A 16,162-nucleotide genomic window follows, 5' to 3' on the forward strand; every position below is an offset into this window, starting at 1 on the left:
GTCAGAAGTGACGCCATTTGTATATTTCAATCAAAATCAGCCAAAAATTGACATTTTTCTGATCTATTTACGATTGGGAAATATAGAGCGCATGCTTGAACAAGGAACATTCTTTTGTCACTTATTAGTCTTGGCTAGATACATCTCTGATTAAAATATTTTATTTGTTCAAGAATGCGCTCTATGTTTTCGGAAGGAAAAACTGCTTGAAAACAAGCTGTTTTACGCTAAAAATGCATAAATGGCGGGAAAAGGTTGTCTTTACAATGTCATATTTCTAAATTGTGGGCACTTGAACCAAAATGAATATTATAAAAACACATCACATACATATCTGTACTAAGAAAACAAAGAATGATAGTAAAATGATGATGTTCATTTTAGGGGGCCATTTTAGGCCCTTATCATATATAGTCCTTTATCAGACATTTTTCATGTTCATGACATGCTATGACCAAATTATATACGTAAAATTTGTCTCAATATTCTTGTTTCATTTTTCCAATTTTGTTCAGCATTTAGTGTACTGCCCTGAGATTCTGATGAGGAACATCTTGGCCCATGTCCACTACATGCCTCCTGATTGGTCAGGCAATGCCCACACATCCAAAGTCCGCAATGAATTCTCCATATTTTTCCAATACAAAGTTGTAAGTCATATACAGTAAAACACAGTTATAGTGAGCATGCTTATTATAAACTGATGCTTACAGAGAAGTGATTTTCGTTCCCTGTGACTATATTACATGTTGTAAACTGGATATGACAAATTATGCTTATAACAATGCTAAATCGACTGTCCCCTGTGCTTTGTTTTAATTGTTTTTACTGTATATCTATGTAACACTCTCTTTTTGAATTCCTCTATATATTGACTATTCTAACAATTCCTACATTGTATGAGGACATTTCTGTTTTCTTGTATATCATAACAAATAAGAATGTACAGCAAGTCATTTCATAATTTATAGTTAATTTTCCTCTATTAATAAAGATTCATGTATCAATAGGTTGGTAGTCAAAGCTTCCAATGAACTCTTTTATCATTGTTGTAGGCGTACTTATTCGAGGAGCTCCTCAGTCCCCTTGTTACCCCTATAGTACTCTGCTTTTCCCTGCGTCACAAATCGATGGAGATTGTGGATTTTTTCCGTAACTTTACGGTAGATGTTGTCGGAGTGGGGGATGTGTGTTCCTTTGCACAGCTGGACGTCCGCAAGCGAGACAACAAAATGGATGATAGGGTAAGTACATGTGTAATAATGGCCAATGCTAATATTTTTTTTTTCCAAATAGTGTTATAGTTTCTCAAATTCACAACAAAAACAAAAAATGTGATGAAGTTTAAAATCTCTTAAATTTTTAATTAAAAAGATAATTGATATAAAAACTAGTAAATAGAATTAATACAAATGGATGTATTTTCTGCTGAAATTTAACAATTGAATAATTTTAACAGGATGAGGAAGAAGAGCCTCAACCGTCCCTGAGGACCAACATGTTTACCCCAGATCAAAGCCCCTCACAGGAGGGCAAGATCCAGATGTCCCTCATGCATTTCCACGTAAGTGTTTGAGCAGTTTAATCTGAAAAAAGACTTGTCAAGGATACAGTATATGTATACAGAGCCAATTCTTGAACAAGTAAAACATAATACAGTGCTGTTATCCTGAAAGCTGACAAAGATAGGATAGGATACATGATATAAATAATGAAATCAATCTCTTTCCTATCCTATCCTTCATCTTGTAGCCAATTCGAGTTTAAATTTCAGAGTGGTTTTGCGAACTTCAAACGAAAATTACTTTTGAACTCCATTTACAACAACAATTGTGTTCATAACAGAAAGTAAAACATTACAAAACTATTATTAATGTATATTTACATGGAGGAAAAAAGAAATCGATGCGCGCTATTTCTTTTGTCAATTCGGAAACAACTTAAGTATAGATTTACTGTAAATTTTTGGATGAAAAATGCGGCGTAAAATTACTAGATATAATATGCTTTATTGCTTTATCTAAAGACTTCAACATTATAAAATAGAAGTATTCAGTTTAGGAATAATTTGACAAGTATCTTAATGTGTGTGTAATTATCATGTTTCATTTAATTTCTTCAATGTCCGATCACTAGGACGTATAAGGTCCGATAATATACTGAACAGATCAAATTAAGAAATGTCATAACTATAAATGTGAAAGAATTTATATCTTTTCAATAAATTCAAATCATATAACAACAAATTAATGTGGTATTTTAATTTATTCATAAACTAATGCTTTCCCGAATCGTGTTTACATTTATCGCCGACCGAATCAGCTGAAAACTGATTATCTCCGTGCATATCATATTATAAGGAAATGCATTAGATTAAAATGTTTGTTTTAGCTATAAATAAAAGTCCTTTATCTCCTATTTCATCATTATTCAATGTTTACATAATAAAAACAAAACTTACTAGTATATTGCTGTAAGCCTTACCTGTTTGTTTAAGTAATTGAGTACACACCGCGTACGATTTAATATCACCGATGCACAGGTAAATAAGTTACCTTGTTCTAAAATTTTTCGGTTTTATGTACATGTATTAATAAGACATTTCGATTATTACATTAGTCAAAAATTGTATATAAAATGATTTTTTTTAAATTAAATTTTTGGTTTTTTTTAACTCATATTCATAAATATGGATGGTATGAGATAGTATAGGATAGAGCTGTTTTGCAGGATAGGATTCAGGATACAGGATATAGGATAGGATAGGATAGGAAAGGATTGTTTTGTCAACTTTCACGATAGCAGCACTGTACATGTACTTTGAATAACATGCATGTACTAAAAAGAAGTAATACTGTATTCGTTGGGATTTAAAATTTCATTGTTTTCTTCAAAATATTTACAAACTTAATTTAAAAGAACTATATAATGATATTAGTCAAATTTGGCCCCTATAATTTGCCATTTTTTAAAGTGTTTCAGGAATATTAATTTGTTGTGTTAATTTTTAGAAGAGTTTACATTTTAGGCTCAAACCATATATAGTCCTTTCAATTGTTAAATTTTACTGCCATTGCACACTAGGCAAAATTGCTAACGCACCACTTACTATTTCTTTGATTGTTTTAGATCTGAAGCAACAAAGATTGATTAGTATATCATTTTAACAGTTTATTTTAATACAGAAAATGAAACATCATTTGTTGCAAACTTATTGACAAGTTGCTTTGAGTACTGTTTATGAAACATTGGTACCCCCACTATGTGATTCACATATCAATATCGGGTGTGACCTCTGTCACCTCCATTTGCTCGGATAAATGCGATGTGTCTGTCTTGTCGCCTGGTAGTCACGCGGCGCTTTGAAACTCTTGCTCAGTTCCTCACACTTCCGATTTGTACAAATTTCCGGTACAACCTTGCAATTGACGTGTTGTGCCTATTACACACTGTGGATACCTAAAAAAGACATTGCTTTTATACGATAAGCATGCTGCATCATGTTTTAGCCAATATCACAGGTAACCGTTAAATTTTTAAAAAGATTTTCTAACCTCTCTAAAGGAGCATCCTGCAGAGACCATACCAACTGCCCTGCCATGCTTTTCTGTGGTCAAATGCGGCATACCTTGTAAGGTTTTTTGTGAGTTTTTAGTAATACATGCATCAATAATTAGAACACAAAAAGAAAAGTAAGATTTATTTTTCCAAAAGAGTGTGAGCACGATTTGAGCATTTCTAAAGAACAGTTAAGCTTCGGTTAACATTGTATCCATTTATCCGTTTGGGCATTCAAATGTCTTACTTATGATTAAGGTCAACTATTTAAACATTAAATTTATCTTTAAAATTTTTAGGATGTAAATATTATTTCATTTTAAATGGTGCGTTAGCAATTTTGTCCTGTATATGTTTAGTATGGTTATTTTAAAAAAAAGGAAATTTTTTAAAATGAATCCCCATGAAAACATTTTACCAGGATAAAATTCATTGACATTTCTGCTTTTACAGTTTACATATCCTGTTAGTATGGATAACTACATACATTACATGGTATACACCAGGTATAGAGGAATGAATTGTTCACTGCATGATTGTGTGTAAATTTAATGATGCTCTGATAACATTAAATTTTACAAATAACAGCTTACAAACCCAGAGTGGAAACCTCCCAAGGAATGCAGTCTATTCATCAATGACATTAAAGAGAAAGGTATTAAATACACATTGTGTTTAATACGTACATTTATTTATTTTAATTACTGTATACAGGGTTATTTTCGCCTCTTTTTAATTTTGCCTTCTTCACTTGCAAACAGTTTTGTCTCTTTGAATTCACTCAGACATAGTTGTGTTGAAAGAGAGATGAATTGAGACATTGTAAATTTGTAATTAGCCCAGTCTTAAATTCGCCCCTGGTGAAAGGGGAGAAAATATAACAAGGGTGAATATTTCCCTGTATATGGTAATATGTTTATTAGATTGAATTTGTCGTTTTAAGTTATTAGATTGGTATATTTATTGAAACAATTAGAAGGCAATTAAATTTTTCATTCTGTTTAACAGCCAATGGAAACACTACTTCTCTAAGCATCTTTAACCCTGTGACCCAAAATATGGTGATGTCATCTCAGGGGTCCCTTACAGGGTATCTTTCTGGACTACAGCCCAGCGGAGCAGGAGCCCTGGGGGTAAGTTTTATAAGACTGAAACACTCAACATTATTGTGCATAGGGATGACTCCAAATTAGTAAAATGTTTATTGGCTGTTTTGTTGAATCGTGACTGGCTGTTAATGTACATTGACACAATTATTTCTTTTAAATAGTTTATTAAGTAAAAAGTTCCTTACGTTTTGGGGGGATTTTTTTGGCTGGTTTCTTTTTCATATCATAGTTATATATTTTTTTTATATGCATGTTTGTTTATTTATAAGCATTGATATGTTATCATACAATTTAATGGTTGCAGGAAAGTGCAACAGACCAGGTAAAAATTAGAAGCAAGACATTCATACCTCCCTTTACACTGCACTCTTGAAAATCAGATGCTTTATATGCTGCTTTTTGCTATTCTTCTTATTATGCCCCCCTTCGAAGAAGAGAGGGCATATTGCTTTGCTGATGTCTGTCGGTCGGTCCACCAATGCTTTCCATTCATTTTCTTCACAGAGGTTGCATGTTTTGAAATGAAATTTAGTGTACAGATTTATTATAATAATATCTAGGTCATGTTCGATTATGGGTATGATCGAGCAATTTTTGACAAGAGTTATCCCCCTTGGACTTTGTAAAATTCTACTTATTTGCTGTTTCCAATCATTTTCTTCACAGTCTGTGTCAAGTATCTTAAGAAAACTTGTTTAATCATTGAAAGCACAATAGAGTTTATCTTGAAAATAACTTTTAAATCCATTCTATGCAAGGAACCTTGTTAGATTTAATTAAAGCTTTATCTATACTGCTACAGGGTATATTTAAATAATAGACTCAAATTTTTGGACTTTAATACCGAGAAATTGGAAGAGTATTGTCTTTTGTTTTATATATTTTAAACATAATTGGTACTTGAAGATTACCGATTTGTTTTGATTTTTTCTCAATCAACCTTTGCTAATTAATAATGAACGAAAATTCCTTTTAAAAATCCAGAAATCATCAGGATTTTTTGGATTTTACAATCGTGCGCATGCACATTACATGTACATTCATGCTAACTCATGGGAGGCTCTTTAGTTTATGTTTCCCCAATATCACACTTGCTTGGATAAACTCAGAAGCGATATATAACAAATACGTGTAAATTTTCATTAAAAATTTGTCATATATTCTGTTCATCAAAGGAAATACAAGAGATAACTCGAACTCAGTGCATTAAATATGAAAATTTTGAGAGTTCCGAATGTTAACATGGTGTGTATATTCGAAGCGATAAAAACGTGACTGAAAAAGTGTTGAATCCTTCTTAAAAGACCACAGGGGCTCGTCACGAAGTTTTAACCCTTGTATATCTCTATTTATATCAACAATATGGTGTGTCGATGTATCTATTTCGTAAATGTCTGGTATCATATGCAATGTCAACCCGTGCATGCACAGGTCCAAGTCTATTGTTTTGTATAAAAATTCTTTTTACCATTTCAGTACACCAGCCTTGCGTCAAGCATTGCCATACAGAGTGGCATGTACCCCCAGTCTACTCAAGTGTCCATGGCCCCCAGTGTGAGTGGGGTCCACCACAGACTCCGGGGGGCCATATCCACCGCTGAGGGACCCCTGGAACGGTCCATCGGTGGACCAGTGGGAACCATGCAGGGCTCAACCAGCATGATCGGCAGTGGGTTGGGGGGATACCACTCCATAGGAAGCTCCAAGCCGAGCGTGGACGAGGGCTCACTCGAACTGCTGTCACATGACATGAGTGTCAGCGCACTGTACCTACACGACCTTCAGTCTCGCAAACAGAGAAGTCAAGGTCAAATGGGATATAAAAATATAGAGGAAACGCGGGCTAGGACCCTGTGGCAGAGACAGGACAGTAACCAAGGCCCAGTGCATGCTGGGATGCCTAATATACAGGAGAAGAGGGAAGAGGAGGAGAAAGATAGTGTAAACACGGAAACCATTGTTAAATCTGTCTAGTGCCAACAAAAACTCCCACAATGCATAGCTTTTTGCTGGCAGCCACTTATTGTAACTAACATCTCTTTGTGCTGACTGTGTGTCTGTGACATATATATACCAGCTATCTGTATTGTGCTATATCATGTGGCATTACATGTACTTTCACCATGTGTTAATCTCATGAACTTGTTGGATTTTATTTATTTACTTTGTTTTATTGCATTCAGATAAACATGTACGTACACATGTATGATATAAGGCACATTAACCAATAAATACATGTATAATGTGTATTTTGCTCCTAAAGAGGACATGAGGTACTTTTCATGTAACAAAAGCTGAATTGTTTATCTTGATATGTAGAATTGATCAGATGTGCTTTGTCAGTATCAGTTATCAGTATGAACCGGAATGAATGATCAGATCTCAGGAGGTTTTTTTTTTTGGCTTTTTTTGTTACATACACATGTACATGTATTATGAAGTATATAAATACTTCAAATAAACCTGAATACACTGTAATTGTAGAAAGTAGAAGAACATTATTTAAGCACTGTGGACTTTTATTTAAATTTTGTTTTAAAGAAAAATGCAGCCCGTTAAAGGAGCTTTGTTGTTCTACCAACAGTTGAAAGGCAATTTGATTAGCAGTCATTTACATCCTTAAAAATAATAGGATGTTCCCTGACCCCTTATTGGTTTTCAAATTAAAGGTAACTTAGTTTCCGCCATGTGAAAATTAACATAATCTGATAACGACAAGGCCCATGTCTATATAAGATTATGTCAATTTTCTGTATTTGTCATCTGCTAAACAGTCCCTTATAATTATGTAATTAGAATGTGAAAATGGATGTAATGTCTGGTATTTGATTTTAGCTTCGTTTCACAGGGGCTCGTCGCGAAGTTTTTCAACCTTTTATATGTACCACCTCTATGCAATTAAAAGTTTGAAAGGGGCGTAAACTGGAAGAAAATGCGTACAAACGTCTTAAAATGTTGCCGTTGTTTAAATTTTGAAGGTGTCTCTAAAAACTATGGCCCTTTCCCGATCTATTGATATCTACAGTGCAAGGTTTAACGTCTGAGAAAAATTAATATGAGGGGACCGAAATCGGGAGGTAGCGTTTTTTTTCGAGTTTTGATTCCTCCCTTGTGTATTTTGTTGTATAGAGGTGGTACATATAGAAGGTTGAACAACTTCGTGACGAGCCCCTGTGTTCGTATATGAAGAATCATGGATCCAGTGATTGTTATGTTTACCATAGACACATGTAACCAGTCAACCAACAGTGAATCTTTCTAATAGATAACGATTTCTAGGGTTCGTGTTTAGAAGCATTCGTTTCGCAAAGTGATGTTTTTACAGAGTCAGAGGTTTGGAATGATAATATGTCAAATATTACGAGTGGTATATGTACACGGATAATTAATACATCTCAATCAACTCAAAGAGTTTCAATTAAATGTCGCCACCATTTAAACAGGTTAGACAATTTACCTACATGTAGTTACGTAGTATCATTTGCTCGTTTTGAATGGAATTATCTCGCATTCAATTCTTCAGTTATGTGCAGTAATGGAAAAAATGTGACAAGTTCTTAATATGTGCGATTTTACATGCTGGAATGACGTGAGGAGATCACACTTGTCCTTTGTGTTATACGTACGTAAACTGCTAGTCGCTGGTGCTCACCATATAGAGATAAATTGAACTCGCATAAACGCACGTTAAATGTACGTCTTACGTCGCACACACCAATCGCCCGTTGTGTGTGCGATTCACATGAAATAAAGTAAGCATGAAAAAAAAAATTCAATAAGGTAAACAGTTAAGGAGGCTGGAAGGTCAACAAACTAACCCCCAGATCGTCTTTAAATTTACAAAAAATAATTTTTAAGCTACAAATTATCATTTAGAAAAGAAAAAATCCGTAACATCTACCTTTTAAATTTTGGAATTTTCCTTTATTTTAAATGGGGCTCTTCTTTAAAAGGAGACCATTACAGTCTTAAATGGCGGCAATCATTAAGCCCTCTTAAGTGTTTCGATTATAAACAAATGTTGAATTACCTTTATAACGCACGTTAACAAAAATCAAAGTGCCTTTACCAGGTCCCAAAATTAACAAAATTATAAAAAATTCGAAGTTGGTTGATTTAGTTGCAAAGAGGTATAACGCCTTTTCCTATTATTTTGCCTACACCTATGTTTGGAAAGTACCTGTTACTAAAAATAGCTTCAGGTGAAAAGCTGTCGCAATATGATTTTCGTGTCTGTAACAACTGAATTGTCATTAATTCGGGAAACTCTGTGAGATTTGTATATACAAAATATTGGCTATGCTCATACTCAGATTAAATTAAACAAAATAATTTATTTTAAAAAACCCCAGAAGAACAGATACGTGTAACTTATTCTCTCTATTCTGTTCATGTTACAATTTAATTAAAATTATGTGCGTGACGGTTTTCATACGTACTCGAATGGCTTTCGGGTCACGTGGTCAGGTAATATAAATAGTAGGACCATGCGGTGGCGTGGCACTCTAAGCTCGCTCGCTAGTAGCGATTTAAGTTAAAATGGCTGCAGATGATATGGAAAGTGTTGATTTTTGGCTGACAGATGGTTTTTTAATATGTGTTTTTGTGTATAAATAAAATAACGCTAGTGAGCAGCGTACCTATGAAGTTCTTGTTGGTTTTATTCATTTAGCACTTTATTGTTTTATATTCGGACGAACGTAGTGAGGGAGATTATAAGTGAAAAAAATTCTACTAAGTGGAATCGATCCAGCGACCACAAAATCAAAAAAGACCTCCGCGTTACCACTAGGCCACGCATATAACATTTTCAACAGATGCATTTCAATATACATGTATCTGGCTATTAACATGATTTTATAGAAAAGACACTAATTAAAGTATGTGTCTAATTTTCAGTACGAAGACCACGTTAAACCAAAACTAATTCAATGTAAACGTGTACTACAATACCTGCAGAACATAATTTTATTCGGATGTCTTTGGCTTAGAGTGGTTCAAATAGTCAAATATCCAATTTTTATCGTATACTAACTACTTTCCTATACATCCCTAACAAAGCCTGAATATATAATGATGTCGTGTAAGATACTTAAGACCCTTAGAGCATGGTGATTGTGTAATTTACGGTTTTTTAAATATATTTAAACTAAATATTGTATGATATTGAAAAATGTCTGATGTTTGCAAAAGGCTATATTTGAGGCCAAATCGTATATTAAAGCTGACATGAACTCATAAAAGCATTTGGTCGCCATATTAGTTTCGATCGCTCCTCTACAGTCACTGGGGTATATATACCGGTTGAGAAAGCTACGGTCTGTTGATTTCCGATCGCGGCATTCGCGTTGCACGGACTTCTAAATGCATGAACTACACATTGTAGTAAAATGTAGTAATAAAAAATAGAAAAAAACAACAATCAATGAAATACAAATTTTTAAATATATGTATTCTTTGAAAGGATTCCAAGGTATCCGTATTATTTTGCACATACAGTGCTGCCTTACTTCGCATGCACATCGAACACGTGTGTCGTTCAGACAGAGTTCATAACGTCTGCATCTTCTAATCTGCTAATTGACAGTGCTCGATATGCCACAGTGTGTGATTTGCGCATGTGCGATGTTATAACGTACGTGCAGGAAAACGGTCTACAATTATCGAGGAATTTTCGAAGTATCTGTGCCTGGAATTCAGTCTGTCTTGTTTCGTCGTTGATTGGATATATCTTGCCAGTGTTGTCATATTATTTTTGTTCAAAACGCGTTTTTACAAGTCTTTTTGTCCAAGGTAACGTGTTCGGGTGTATAAAATTCCTGAATGCGGTGCATGAAGCATGAGTAGTGCTCTCGGCCTTATATAAGGGGTGTGTAGCGATGAGCAGAACAATAGAAATCGACAACTAATATGGCGGTAGTCGAAGATAAAAGGGAAATAATGCGTATTTATGAATTCATGTCAGCTTTAAGTGCGCTATACCTCTTTAACGCACGTTATACTTAAGATGAATCTAAAATTCTATTCTGGATTTGTGAAATTCCTAACACCTTAATGGATCACGATTATTGTTAAGGAGGGGGAATCAATGGTCATTCATGTACTGTAAATATGCATTTATCCTAAAAAATCTCAAATCCTCCTGCCTTATAAAAGGCATCTAAATTCAGATTATTTAACTTTAATATAAGAATGAGCAATGAGGTATCTACTGAATTTGTGAAATTCATAACGGTAACCCCTTGGTTTGGGATTCAGCTGTTCAAAGGTTGAGGGAGAGGGGTTCGTTTCCAATACAACGAACATGAATTTATGCGTAATAAAAAGTATATTGACATTTAGCAAGGAGATTCACGGAATTGAAAAATTCATGATCCTTGGTGAGGAGCTCTGGTTTTAGGGTTATTTTGAAGTGAAATCGATTGCTTACTTACAAGCCCTTTCACAATTGGTGCACAAGCACTTTACAACACATTGTGATCGGAATGTTTGACTTTGAACGAACTCACGCATAGGTTGCACGATGGACATGCACACTGTTCATACAGGACCGAATGAGATCCAAATTATCGCAATGCACGCACAAATTATTACGGATATCTGAGAATGTTTTGTGTAGTCACAAGAGTGATGCACACTTTTTAAAGTCGTTAGATGAATGGTTGCTGTAGATATGCGTGTAATTTGCGACCATGAGACTGTTGTGCAACCTGTCTTATGTAATCTTGCAACGTTTTACTATCATTGCACGATTTATCAGCTTCAATATGCCATGCTTTGTCACTAGTTTATATACCCTGAATAAGCATATCTGTTTCAGACCACAATTTGCCATATATGTTGCTGCACAACACCTCCTCGCATTCAACTATGTCCACTGAAGAGCGTCGTAAACAAGCGGTATGTATTCCCCCTCTGACTAGCAAGAGCATTCGTATCACGAAATGCTAATCGCACGAGCGCAACACGTCCAAGTCCATTGAAGCAAGTTAAAACGTCAGATCACCTGGCCCCGGGGCCATAAAACTTAGACGAACTTACTTCTGATCTAAGTCTCACTTTTACAAAAGGAACCTATAGTGGTTCAAAAGTTCAAAAGTGAGCTCGTCTAAAATTCATGGCCCCGGGGCCAGATCAACCACGCAATCCTAATGTATTGCATTCATTTAACAACGTTAATAGTCGCATATGGACGCAATTTAATGCGTTTGCATCGCTCACCGATAGCTTTAGATCGTGGAAATTTAGTAAGAATACTTTTTTTCCATATGCGATTATTTCGGCGACAGTTTAGCTTCCATTATTTTTAAATTTGACACGGCTATGTATGACCTATCATATTAATACTTCCAAGGTAAATGTAAGGGTCTATTGGTCTCTTGTGTAACTTCAAAATTACTTCACTCAATAATGGGAAGTTTCTGAAAGCAGAGTCGAAACAGGTACTGAAGTGGTGTTCCGTTTCGAGTATTGTCTTTGTGCATCGGTAAGTGATCGTGACATTAAGTTGGCTGTACACCCTCAATTTATTGAATAGGTCATTTCGAAATAAGTCTTTTGAAACATGGTCTCAAAGTTTAATGATTGATTTCTGGTCTTTGTATAATAATTTGAATTGATTTTTGTGTATTTTTCTAAGAAAAAAAATATTTAGTTCTCAACGTTTGTTAAGAGTTTAGTGTGCTAAGTGACCTTAATTAGATATAGGTTTTTCCCCAGGTTCATCATCTATAGTTCTTATAATAATAATATGTTTTACGATGCGACCGTTGGGGCCAGCGCAACAGCTGATCAAAAATGAATTATGATAATTCAATGAAAGTAAAAGTAGTGACGTGAAGTAAATAAATTTGAATGCAAAATAAAATAAATATACCTATTTTTCCGGTAAATTTTCATTATTCATAATTCATAAGATTTTTTATTTATTTATATACCAATCTGATTAGAATCAGATCTTTGTAACGCTCCGAAATCCTGATAGTCGCTGAACAAAGTGTAGCGACATCAGAATTTGTCGGAGCGGATTAAAGATCTGATTTTAATCAGATTGTTTATATATTGGTCGCACGCCAGTATAGAATTTATCTCAGATAAATTTTAAAATGTTGTTGAATAATAAAGATTTTAACATAATGTACATTGCAGTTTATTTCCTCTTTTCTTGCAGCAGACTTTTTTTTTAAACTTACAAATAAAAATATTCCCCCCTCCCCCGTTTAAAAAAATCAAATTTACGTATAAAAGAAATTGTTGATCACATAAGGAAAATGGACCGCCCGGGAGCATGTAATACCGTAAATAGTAGTGAAAATAAAGACACTTTTGAGCAGCTAAAGAGCTAAAGGCATACCACGCACTCCCTATTCCTCACCCCGACTAGAATTTTCCTGATTTTGGGAATTTTATTTTTCTTTTTGCATGTGAAGATTTTTTGAATGATGTTGCCACGCCCCATTTAAAAAATGTTCCTGGAATATGCCGTAACTATAGTGAATAAAATAAATGTGAGCATTCATCCAAATGAGAGCAAGTCACAGCTGTTTCCTTTATCTGAAGAAATGTCCCGATTCGTTAGCTCTGCAAGATTTTACGAACATTTTGGTATTTATATTTCAGCAGATTTACAATAACTACTTAGAGTAGTTTCCCCTTATTGTGAGGTCAAAGTACACGTCGGTCAAGTGTAGTCTGTCTCTTTGAAAACACACTAGAAAATCCTACGCGAAAAATACTGTTTTGTTTACTTAAAAAGCATGATGTTCTGGAAATTACACAATTTATCTGTTTCTAAAAAGTTTTACTTTGATTCTCGCGAGATGGTATCCAGTCAAGTGAAATCGGCCGACATTGAGGAATGGCATTGTGGGTCGAAATTTACTGACGCCGAAAAATTCTGTCGGATCAATGTGTGAAAAATCCATTGTGACGTCACTCGAAAGGACGATAACTCCGTTAGTCTTAAAAGTAATGGAAATTGGCGTTGTGTTATTTACATTATGCATGTACATAGTCTTTAATCTTGTTCTTGTGAGAGTGTGAAATGGGAAACATAATTACAGGGAACTACTGGGACGATTAAAAAAAGGCATTACTGGTCCGATTTACTGACACCAAAAAAATCCGTTGAATGAATGTGCAAATAGTCCGAATTTTCTATTCACACACGCCTTGCCGGTAGAGCTTGCGTCGCGCCGGCGCTGCGCGCTGGCGAGCTGCGCTCGCTATTATATGTTTTTTCCACGGTTTCACATGCCTAGAAAATTGCCGTATTAGCAAAATAATACTATTTACTTATTCATGAGAATTATATAATTCTTTTTTTTTCCTTTTTGTTCAATAATGATATTGGAAAATGGCATATTTGATATCATGATTAAGTTGATAAAGATAAAGTTTAATAAACCTTCACGTATTATGAACTCCGCTCCTTTAGAGAGAAAGAGCTTTCTTCGAAGTATTTAATAATCGACAAGGATGCACTACCAAATTCTAGGAGCATTTTTCAACTTCAATTAACACGTGTGATAAATACTTGTAATTAAACAAGAACAAATTATTTTTTGTCAATGTACTTACCAAATACACAAACTTGAATACAGACAAGTAAAAAGTAATATAATTCGGTACGACGTGATTCTATGCAATTTGTTGGGTTAACGCTTATTCATTAATTCATACTCTCTTTAAGATAATTACTGGTATATACTTATCTAGTACATGGTAGTTGTCCAAACATATTGACAATGATTGATAAGCCTATTTGAGACTTTGCATTTATTCAGTGCAAAGAAAAAAAAATCATTAGAAATCACTTCACGTAATCTATTTGGAATATATTAAAACACACGTTACAAAACTATCTACAAGTTTCTTATCAACATGAAGTCTGCACTAAGATAAACGTACTTGTCAGTTTATAAAATGATATAAATACACGCAGAATATGATCATAAAACCATTTAGATTACCTCTTAGATATCAGTCTTGTCACTCTTTTAACCTGACATGATACAAAAAGAGAAAAATAAGAATCGGGTCATACATGTTCTTTGAAATGTTTTTTTTTTTGGATTAAAAAGACAACGGTGCTGTCACGTTTATCAAAGCAATCTACCAAAGATGGGTTGACTTTCCATCCACAGGCCCGGCTAGTGTCGACGCCATTGTGAAGCAAAACATTAAATGTTTCGATATGTCTTTTCTCAAACGCAATATAGAATGGGCTAACTTTTTCTTTCAAATATAAATCAATGTTTGCTCCACTACTCAGTAACAGTTGTACTGTTCTATCAAGTTTGACATAAGATGCCGCAGTAAGAGTAATGGTTCCGTTCTAAATACATAATCAAAGTTTGCATTATTCCTCAGTAACAGTTGTATAGTTATATTATGTCCGTTTTGACAAGCTACATAGAGAGGAGTGGCACCGTCTGTCTTGCATAAATTGATGTCTGCTCCATTACTCAGTAATAGTTGTACTGTGCTATTATGTCCGTTTTGACAAGCTATATAGAAAGGACCGGCACCGTTTGTATTGCATAAATTAATGTCTGCTCCATTACTCAGTAACAGTTGTACTGTGTTATCATGTCCGTCAAAACAAGCCGCAGTAAGAGGACTGGTTCCGTCCTCCATGCATAGATTAATGTCTGCTCCATTACTCAGTAACAGTTGTACTGTTCTGTCATGTCCGTTTTGACAAGCTATATAGAGAGGACCGGCACCGTTTTTCTTGCATAAATTAATGTTTGCTCCATTACTCAGTAACAGTTGTACTGTGCTATCATGTCCGTCAAAACAAGCCCCAGTAAGAGGACTGGTTCCGTCCTCCATGCATAGATTAATGTCTGCTCCATTACTCAGTAACAGTTGTACTGTTCTGTCATGTCCGTTTTGACAAGCTATATAGAGAGGACTGGCACCGTTTGTATTGCATATATTAATGTCTGCTCCATTACTCAGTAACAGTTTTACTGTGCTTTCATGTCCGTTTTGACAAGCTATATAAAGAGGACTGGCACCGTTTGTCATGCATAAATTAATGTATGCTCCATTACTCAGTAACAGTTGTACTGTGCTATCATGTCCGTCAAAACAAGCTGCAGTAAGAGGACTGGCACCGTTTGTCATGCATAAATTAATGTCTGCTCCATTACTCAGTAACAGTTGTACTGTACTATCATGTCCGTTTCGACAAGCTATATAGAGAGGACTTGCTCCTTCTTCTTCACATAAATTAATGTCTGTTCCATTACTCAGTAACAGTTGTACTGTACTATCATGTCCGTTTCGACAAGCTATATAGAGAGGACTGACACCGTTTGTCATGCATAAATTAATGTCTGCTCCATTACTCAGTAACAGTTGTACTGTACTATCATGTCCGTTTCGACAAGCTATATAGAGAGGACTTGCTCCTTCTTCTTCACATAAATTAATGTCTGCTCCATTACTCAGTAACAGTTGTACTGTACTATCATGTCCGTTTCGAC

General features: G+C 34.8%; 2 protein-coding genes across 4 annotated transcripts in view; one reads left to right on the forward strand and one right to left on the reverse strand.

Annotated features, from left to right (window-relative positions):
* LOC136272044 (autophagy-related protein 9A-like) overlaps positions 1-7,131 on the forward strand; it is a 35,127-nt gene extending 27,996 nt beyond the window's left edge. For 2 of the 3 annotated variants that reach the window (XM_066072797.1, XM_066072798.1), the window contains 7 exons: positions 516-650; positions 1,056-1,244; positions 1,460-1,564; positions 4,147-4,213; positions 4,567-4,691; positions 4,972-4,989; positions 6,144-7,131. In XM_066072797.1, coding sequence (XP_065928869.1) covers positions 516-650; positions 1,056-1,244; positions 1,460-1,564; positions 4,147-4,213; positions 4,567-4,691; positions 4,972-4,989; positions 6,144-6,641 — 1,137 coding nt within the window. In that variant the 3' untranslated portion in view covers positions 6,642-7,131. The remainder of the gene's footprint in view (positions 1-515; positions 651-1,055; positions 1,245-1,459; positions 1,565-4,146; positions 4,214-4,566; positions 4,692-4,971; positions 4,990-6,143) is intronic. The other variant, XM_066072799.1, reaches the window with a different exon arrangement.
* LOC117683449 (ankyrin repeat domain-containing protein 17-like) overlaps positions 1-16,162 on the reverse strand; it is a 199,767-nt gene that overhangs the window by 154,063 nt on the left and 29,542 nt on the right. The gene's annotated exons all lie outside the window — the stretch shown is intronic.

The sequence above is a fragment of the Magallana gigas genome, chromosome 10 (assembly GCF_963853765.1).
Source record: "Magallana gigas chromosome 10, xbMagGiga1.1, whole genome shotgun sequence".
NCBI classification, from domain to species: domain Eukaryota; kingdom Metazoa; phylum Mollusca; class Bivalvia; order Ostreida; family Ostreidae; genus Magallana; species Magallana gigas.